An 8695-nucleotide genomic window follows, 5' to 3' on the forward strand; every position below is an offset into this window, starting at 1 on the left:
TAGTGATGAACAAAAATATTATAAATTTTAAAAAATATATTATTTTATGCTGACTTTTCATATGTGTAATGTTAAAATTTGTAACAAAATTAATTTTAAATTCTCGTATGAATCTTTATCGCTCATTCAAAGTGTAAAATAGTAAATTATTTTAAAAGATAAAAGATAAAATTGAATTTAATAAAAAAGATTAACTTAAAATGATTAGTTAACCTAAAAATTACGAGGGAAAACAATCTAAAAACACCGAAAAATGTTTTTGTGGAAAGAATCTGAAGAGAAGACTTGAGATAACCGATCTGACACCATAGTATACACTTGAATACGCCATATAAAAAGTATAATCGCTGCCACATTAACCAATCTCGTGAGCATATCAAATTCCATTGGGTAATATTCTGAAAACCACAAAACTAAGTCGGAGTAAACTAATACGATAGAAAGAGAAATTAAAAAGTAAGAAGAAGAAAAAAAAATAACGCAATAAAGTTTGGACAAAAAATATCACGTGTTAGTGTGACACCACTCTTTCATCATTAAATATTTTAATCTTAATCAGAGATCAAATACAGTTTCTTGGTTTGTTAATTATAGTTTATAATTTTTATTTGTCTCTAACATGTATTTTTTTTAAGAACGTGCATCAGTGTTGGTAGGAGGCGAATCCTCTCAAGAGACAACTATATAATTTTATTATATCTTATACATTCCAAGAGTTTTATAATTTATTTTATGTTTAAATGGGATTATATTTGAGATATTGGTTAGATTTATGGGAAACTAAACCCAATAAAGCGGTGGTGAAGAGATTACTATTGAGCAGGGTGTGAGACAACAGACAACCCACCTTCCAGTCCTTCACTTTTCCCTCTGTCTCTGCTTCTTTTCACAAAACGGGAAACAAGAGCGTCCTAATAATTACACTCATTTTGTTTATCAGGGAAATAATAATAATAATAATAAATAATATGAGTGTAGTTTTAACTTCACCTATCACTTCCCTCCTTCACTCACTTCCATTACTATCTTCTCTCTCCTGCATCTGTCAAAGTAAAAATCTCACCCTCGCCTTCACGAGACACTGGTTTTAGCCTCATCTCTCTCTCTTTCTCTCTCTCTCAACCAAGTTGTTTAATAAATAATAATATATACTACAATGCAATCTCTCTCTGGATTTGTCCTTTTCTCTCGCTGAACCGGAATGGCGAAAGAGCTTCTTCTGCAACTTCGTCTACTGCTTCTTCTTCCTGAACAACGGTGTCGTTTTCCACCTCCTCTGCCAATGCTCCACTTCGCATTCTGACTCCTCTTTCTTCTGCATTTTCGATCCCTTCGATCCGTTTAGCTTCACCTTGCTTCTCGCAGCCACCGACTCACTCAACTCAGGTGCATAATGCCTTTACCTCTCATTTCTCCACCTGATTTAACTTTTCTCCCTGCTCTCTCTCTTCACTCGCCTTCTTATTTTACCTTCCTGCTTCCACTCTAGATTTCTCTCCGTTTTCTTCGCTTGCACTGTTCACATTCACTTCGATGCTATTTTTTCCTTCTGCATTTCACTACGTTAGCTCTGATTCGTGTTCTTTTCGGTTTAATGTTTCTGTTACTGCTTAATTGTTCTAGAGACTTGTACTTTCATGAAATGTAGGTATACGAGCAAATCATTAATTATGCGTAGTGATCTCTGTAGTTGTTACTGCTTCGAGTAGCCGAGCATGGATTGCGCCTCCTGCTGGTTGAATGAACAAAACATTGTGCACAGTTTCTATTTCTCTAGGTTTCTCGCCAGAGAATAGAAACACACTAACTATTTACGTGAATCATTTTTGTGGTGAAACCTATCTGTCAAGTAATTAACTCCCTGATTATTCATCTTTTGCAGTTTCTATTTCTCTAGGTTTCTCGCAGTAAATACAAACACACTAACTCTTTACGTGAATCATTTTTGCGGTGAAACCTATTTGTCAAGTAATTAACTCCCTGATTGTTCATCTTTGGTACTTAATTTAGCGTGATCCAGGGTTGTTTATTTCTTTTTAACCGCGTGATCTTCTTGCTCTGTATTCTGTATTTAACAAGCATTGCTGGACCCAGTTTTTGACTACCTTTATTTCCTTTTTTTGTTTTCTTTCGATTATCGATTATATTTGTTGGTTTCTTTTTTGCGCAATAATCACCGTTGTATTTCGTTGTACTTTTCCTATTCTACATTGCAAAGGGATAAAGAGAAAAGGTTAACTTGTAAGCATATGCAATTCTTGAGTAACTTCGCTGCTTGTGTAGTTTCCCTTCTTAGTCACACAGTACAATGATTGTCTCTGTAACTTTCAAATATGGTTTAATTATTTACCTGCCCTCCATTATTTTGTCATCTAACCTTTCTGTAAGGATTCAATGTGTTTGACTTGGAATGTACCCAGGGGTGGGAATTCTCTTAATTGATGACATGGAGCAGTATGAAATACTTGAGCAAATTGGAAAAGGTGCTTTTGGTTCTGCGCTTCTTGTGAGACATAAGCATGAAAAGAAACAGTGAGAAACGAACCTACCTGACCTCTCTATTTATTTATTTTTTCTCGTCTTTTTCTTTTCAATTGTGTACTTAAATGTTTAAACGACAATGTTTGCAATTCCATAAACTCATTTTTGGTAATGCTTTTGCACTTATGTCTTTTGATTATATAGATATGTGTTGAAGAAGATTCGCCTTGCTCGTCAAACCGAGCGCTCTCGCAGATCTGCACACCTGGAGGTTGGTGCTTCAAATATCAGTTTAAATAGAACACAATACTTATCTTGTGACTTTTTCTGAAATATTTCCCTTTGCATGTTGCATTGTTTGTTTTCTAGTTCTAGAGAAGTGTCATTTGCTAATGGGCCTTAAGACAAGTTTCAGGCCTCAATATGAATATTAGGCAGTTAAAGTAGTAGCAACTCTCAAATGTTGACGTGAATGGATTGCATTGTTCAAATCGCGTAACTAACATTTGTGGCTTCTGGTCTGTATAGATGGAGCTCATCTCTAAATTAAGAAACCCATTCATTGTGGAGTACAAAGATTCATGGGTTGAAAAGGTATTTTGCTTCTTAATTTTACCTCTCTTCAGTTAATTAGAAGAATGGCTTCTACTTGCTGCTTGCCTAAAATAAGCTTGAATTGTAGGATTGCTAGGAAATCTCTTGGTATATGCATCATAAAACTCCGACTTTGTTTTAAGTTTTGATCTATTTTGGCTCCTTCCTTCTCAGGGTTGCTATGTCTGCATCATTATAGGTTATTGTGAGGGAGGAGATATGTAAGTCTCGTTCTCCAACTTCTAGCATACAATTCATAGTTCTATTTTCTCTCAACTCTTGTAAACTGGAGCATGAATGTTTTTCAAAACATGCCATTGATGTAATTCAGGGCGGAAGCTATAAAGAAAGCTAATGGTGTCCTGTTTCCTGAGGAGGTTGTTTTTTTTCTCCTATCAGAAATTTATATTCCTTTCATTTGAACTAGGATAAGGGTGACATTTAAATTTTTTGCATCTAAAATCTAAAAACGACCATTTGTTTGCAGAAACTTTGTAAGTGGCTCGTTCAACTTCTTATGGCTCTTGAATACTTGCACATGAACCACATTCTTCACCGTGATGTGAAGGTTAGTGACAGATTTTTCTTTGTGTATAAGAGTATATTATCATAACAGTAAATTAGTAATATTTTTATTTCCGTCTAATTTATACTGAGGTATACACTAATGAGAAAATCACATGATTCCATCAGTGTTCAAATATCTTCTTGACAAAAGATCATGACATACGGCTTGGTAAGTTATTCTGCAGTTCCTTTAAGTAAGGCTTAGATGATTAAAATTTTGTTCACAAGTTATCAACGATGATGCAGGTGATTTTGGACTTGCCAAAATGTTGACTTCTGATGATCTCGCTTCCTCTGTAAGACATGCAAATTTGAATTGATTTTGGTTATTATAAATTTAACACGACTTGTAATTATCAACCATTGGTTGTCTTGTAATATAGGTTGTGGGAACTCCTAGCTACATGTGCCCCGAGCTCCTTGCTGATATACCTTATGGTTCTAAATCAGATATTTGGTCCTTGGGTAAGTACTAGTGTTATGGTTTTATTCTTTGTACTTTTTCTGTCATAGGTTTATTCTATAATCTCTGAAATTGATAATCCAGGATGCTGTATATATGAAATGACAGCGCATAAGCCTGCATTCAAAGCATTTGTAAGTTTCTTTTCTTAAAAAATTTCATTTCTGTATTTTTTCTTTTTGCCATGTATGAAATACATTCATCAATGATCAAATATCAGTATAGCATCAATCTGACAAATATCTGTCAATAATTTGACTATCATCAAACTACCATATTTGGACATTTAGTGTTACCTGGACTGACCAGTAGACTAAAATCTTGTTAATTTACATTATTTTTGTATCCCAGTTTATTATGTTTTGAACTCGCTGTTATATTATTTTTTATAACTTCAATTTTACAATATATCATCACCAGCACTTATTTAGCTGCATAATACCTGTTTATAGAATCAGACTCACTGTATATTTACTGTTTTCATATTTTTTCTGTGAACTTTTCTTAAATTACCTTTCAATTTCTTTGAGCAGGATATACAGGCATTGATTAACAAGATTAATAAATCGATAGTGGCTCCACTGCCTACAAAATATTCTAGTTCATTGTAAGCCTATTGTCTTCCATCATAAAGTTAATTAATCTTTCCATTTTGCAAATGCATTGTCATGTTTTACGCTGTAAAATTTAACACTTGACAAACCAAGTGCCTAATGTTTTCCAAACATAAGGTGTAGTTTAGCCTAAAGATAATTCAGAGTAAGTTTTTTTTGGTTGATTTATGTGATCAATTATAATATTATGGACTATATGATTGATGATTGATGATTGATCTAGTCATATTTGTCGTTGTTTTGGCAGTCGAGGCCTTGTTAAAAGTATGCTGCGGAAAAATCCAGAGCTTAGACCCAGTGTATGTAATATTATCCTCTGACCTAGAATAATTTCATGAATTTTTTTGCTCCTACATCTAGCACCGTATCTTATTTCTGTTGTGATCGAATAAATATTGCAATGTAATATTATCTTACCTAGAATAATTCATTGAAATTTATGGTTGCTACATCAAGCACCGTATTTTATTTCCCTTATGATTCAATGAACATTTCTCAAATTTTTGGATTTGAGATGTCATTGCCCATGATAGGTATTCCAGTTTCCTTCAATTAAAATGCGTTTTTTCCACTCTAAATGGATTGTCAGGATTGGGTTAGGCTTGCCTGGTTGGAGATGAGTTGGGTTGATGATAGATTTTACTTAAAATTTTTTATGTGATTTTCACTTTGGCCTTTCATTCTTTTATATGAACAAACCCTGTTTGGTACTGGAGAAATCTTTGTAGTACTACATTGCCTCAATTAAAGGCACAAGAATATGATAGGCAAAGTATTGAGTTGAGAAGGAAAATATTTTTGAAACTGAAAAAATTATACTAAAATTTGCAAATAAATATATCTACACTGTTATAATCAATATGATTTTTTGAAGATATGAAATTGAAATTTGATATTAATGTGTGGCTGCACCCTTCTTATAATCCAGAACTCCATCAGTTAGATTTTGTTGTTTTTCTTAGAAAATGGATTTATGCTTAATTAAACTCTATAAAACTGACTTGCAAGACGAGTTTTGCACTCATTATATATATATATATATATATATATATTATAATTTGGCTATATTTCTAGCACCTCTCACGGTGAGGATTAGGCATTTTGAGTGTGATAGGCATAACAAATCTTGTTAGAACAGATTCTGATACTAACTTGAATTTAGAGATCACCAAAAATCAGTGAGTTTCATCTCAGTGGAAGGCTACAACCTATGTTCCTTAACCTAAAGCTAGGTACACCCATAAACAACTTCTATAAGAGCTGTACAACAAAATAATAACACCTATTTCAAGAATTTTATAAACAGGTGAAGAAAATTTTAAATTAAAAGCTAAAAATTCAAATTTCTGCCTTTAGAAACCATGATTTAGGTGATGGTGGTGCGACTGCCACCTACATGGCAGTAATGATTCTTGTTAGTGGTGGGCAATGTTATTCATTTTGCATGACGGTCTTGTCTAAGTCATTAATGCTTTGTCTCCATATATGTCCTTGTCTGGTATCTGCTTCTATTCACCATGACCTGTGGTTGTGGCCTTGCGTGGGCAGCTATACTTCTATGTGCTCTACCCATCTGAAATTCAAATCTAATCTGTCACATGGACCTTTTTCTTATTTGAGTTGTACTTGTTGTGTTGTGGTAGGCTACAGAGCTGCTTGGACATCCACATCTTCAACCTTACGTTCTTAAGGTCCATCTCAAAATCAATAGCCCCAGGCGAAGCACATTGCCAGTTCATTGGCCAGAATCGAACTACTTGAAGAAAACTAGATTTTTGGTGCCCGAAGATGACCCTGTTTCTATGTATAGGGATAAGCGACATTCTTTCAGAAATGATCGGACTCTAAATCCTAGTGTATCCGGAGCTGATCAAGATTCTGTGTGCTCTACTCTTGAAATAGATTGTACTCCTGACCATTTGAATCAAAGATTAGCAGAACTACGTATTGGAGATAGCCATGAAGTGAAATCAATCCGGAAGCCTGCTGTCTCCAGAACTTCTAGCATTGCTAAGACTCCGAGATTCACTTCCTCAAAAGTCTCTGCTACCAGCAAGAAAACTATGAAATCCTCAAAGAATCATAAGGCGGTAAGGAAAGTTGTAAATTCATTATGTTTTCTCATGATTTTGGCTTCTTTTTCTTTGGGTTGGGGGTTATAGGATGTTTGTCACATGGTTTAGTCATAAAAAGAGTCAAGCATGTCAAGTTTGTGGTTTTGTTAAATATATAGTTACACAGTTGACAACTCCTGGGTCTGTATAGATATCTTTCTAAAGAAAGGGGTGGTTGTATTGAACTACACTAACAAGTAGTCAATTGACTATAACCTTTCTCATAGTTTGAAGTATTACGATAAACTCATCTTATTTACTCAGTATAGAAACCTCCCTTCTTGTCATTAGCTTTTATTTATTTTATAAGATCTTTAACTTATATAGCTAAGGTACAGGTTTAATCTAGGTACTAGTTTTACACCTAATTTCCCTGTCAAGTAAATGTAGTACCATTTATATTTGATTAAAAGAACATGAGAGCAAAAGTTACTAGAAAAATAATTGCGGTCAAGCCTCAAGGTAAGTCACCAAAAAAATAAATTACATGGCTGACTTGCTAAAGTTTGATTGCAGATGCCCCTTTCACACAATACCACAAAATCTGCTAATACTAACCGTAGAGCATCATTTCCATTGCCAACAAGAGGTGGTATTCGGCAGCCTCCTTGTGGGCTCAATGCCACTATTATTAGTCACGTGTCTTCACCTGATATCTCAGTCAATTCTCCACGAATTGATAAGATGGCTGAATTCCCGTTAACTTCATATGCGGATTCTTTGTTCCCCATCAATAGAACATCATCCTTTGCTCAAGGTTCCTCAGGCCTCCCATCCAGTGGCAACCATTCGACTGTGATAGACAAATGCACGGTAGAGGTACATGATAGAGCCTCAAACAGACCTGACTGTACTGATTCTTGGCAGGGAATCAAGCAGAGCGTGTTAAAGGAAATTGATGAGGATAAAAGTGGTTCCTCTGATCAAAATGCAACAGCAGGTGCTTCAAGCCACACATCTTCTGACTTGCGCCGTCGACAATTTGACCCGTCATCATTCCAACAAAGGGCTGAAGCTTTAGAAGGGTTGCTTGAATTTAGTGCAAGATTGCTACAGCAGGCAAGGTATGATGAACTTGGGGTTTTATTGAAACCATTTGGGCCTGGAAAGGTTTCCCCAAGGGAAACAGCTATCTGGTTGAGTAAGAGCTTCAAAGAGAATACTTTCAACCCAGAAGAATCCATGTAAACTGCTATAATGTTTACCGTAGTCATTTTTAGAGTTCAGTGTTTTTTCTCACGAGAGAATTTAGCCAGCTGATTTTTTTAGCTTATCACATTTTTTCGTTTACCCTTTTCTGTTTCACTCCACTGAATAATGATAACTCAAATTTTCGAACTGATCCATGAAGCAGATTATAGATATTTTCATGATCCTTATCCCTGTTCTTTGCCAGGAAAGGTAGCGAAGGTTGGTGTCTCAAAACCCTTTCTATTCTTGTATTTGTTCGGTCATTTTTCTTTACTAGAATAACTATGCGTCTGTTAAATAGAGCAAAACAGTACCAGGTTTTGAAATTTATCTTTGGTCTTAATGGCATCGAAATTTTGTTTTCATTGTGGGGTGGGGGGCTAATTGGTTAACAACACCAAAAACATTATAGCATACTAGTTTCGTTGTGGTACTGGGTGTTCTGTATTTGTACTGCCTGTGTAAATGCAAAGAAGAATTTGGTAGAAAATCGACGAATCACACACCCTTTTATGAAAACAAACTAATGATATGGCTACTTTTTCTTTTCACTTTCAGCATTTGAGATCGAGACCGACATACCTCGAATTCATACATGCAATGGCCATATTATGGACTAGGGATGTTACATTGCCTCTATCTAGTGCAGGTACTAGAAGACGGGCCGCATT

General features: G+C 35.1%; 1 protein-coding gene across 2 annotated transcripts; it reads left to right on the forward strand.

Annotated features, from left to right (window-relative positions):
- The first annotated feature begins 821 nt into the window (after positions 1-821).
- Positions 822-8275, forward strand: LOC137829910 (serine/threonine-protein kinase Nek2). 2 transcript variants are annotated; one of them, XM_068636934.2, is made up of 16 exons: positions 1013-1386; positions 1691-1849; positions 2421-2532; positions 2686-2752; positions 3010-3075; positions 3250-3296; positions 3407-3452; positions 3563-3643; positions 3769-3811; positions 3889-3938; positions 4026-4107; positions 4190-4239; positions 4639-4712; positions 4967-5018; positions 6363-6809; positions 7350-8275. In XM_068636934.2, the coding sequence occupies exons 2-16, from the start codon at positions 1741-1743 to the stop codon at positions 8019-8021; spliced, it is 1998 nt and encodes a 665-aa protein (XP_068493035.1). In that variant the 5' UTR covers positions 1013-1386; positions 1691-1740; the 3' UTR covers positions 8022-8275. The 2 variants fall into 2 exon arrangements, with proteins under 2 accessions (XP_068493036.1, XP_068493035.1); XM_068636935.2 differs by lacking the exon at positions 1691-1849 and having other exon boundaries at positions 822-1386.
- Positions 8276-8695: the final 420 nt, after the last annotated feature.

This window comes from Phaseolus vulgaris, chromosome 7, assembly GCF_051622355.1.
Source record: "Phaseolus vulgaris cultivar YP4 chromosome 7, ASM5162235v1, whole genome shotgun sequence".
NCBI classification, from domain to species: Eukaryota; Viridiplantae; Streptophyta; class Magnoliopsida; order Fabales; family Fabaceae; genus Phaseolus; species Phaseolus vulgaris.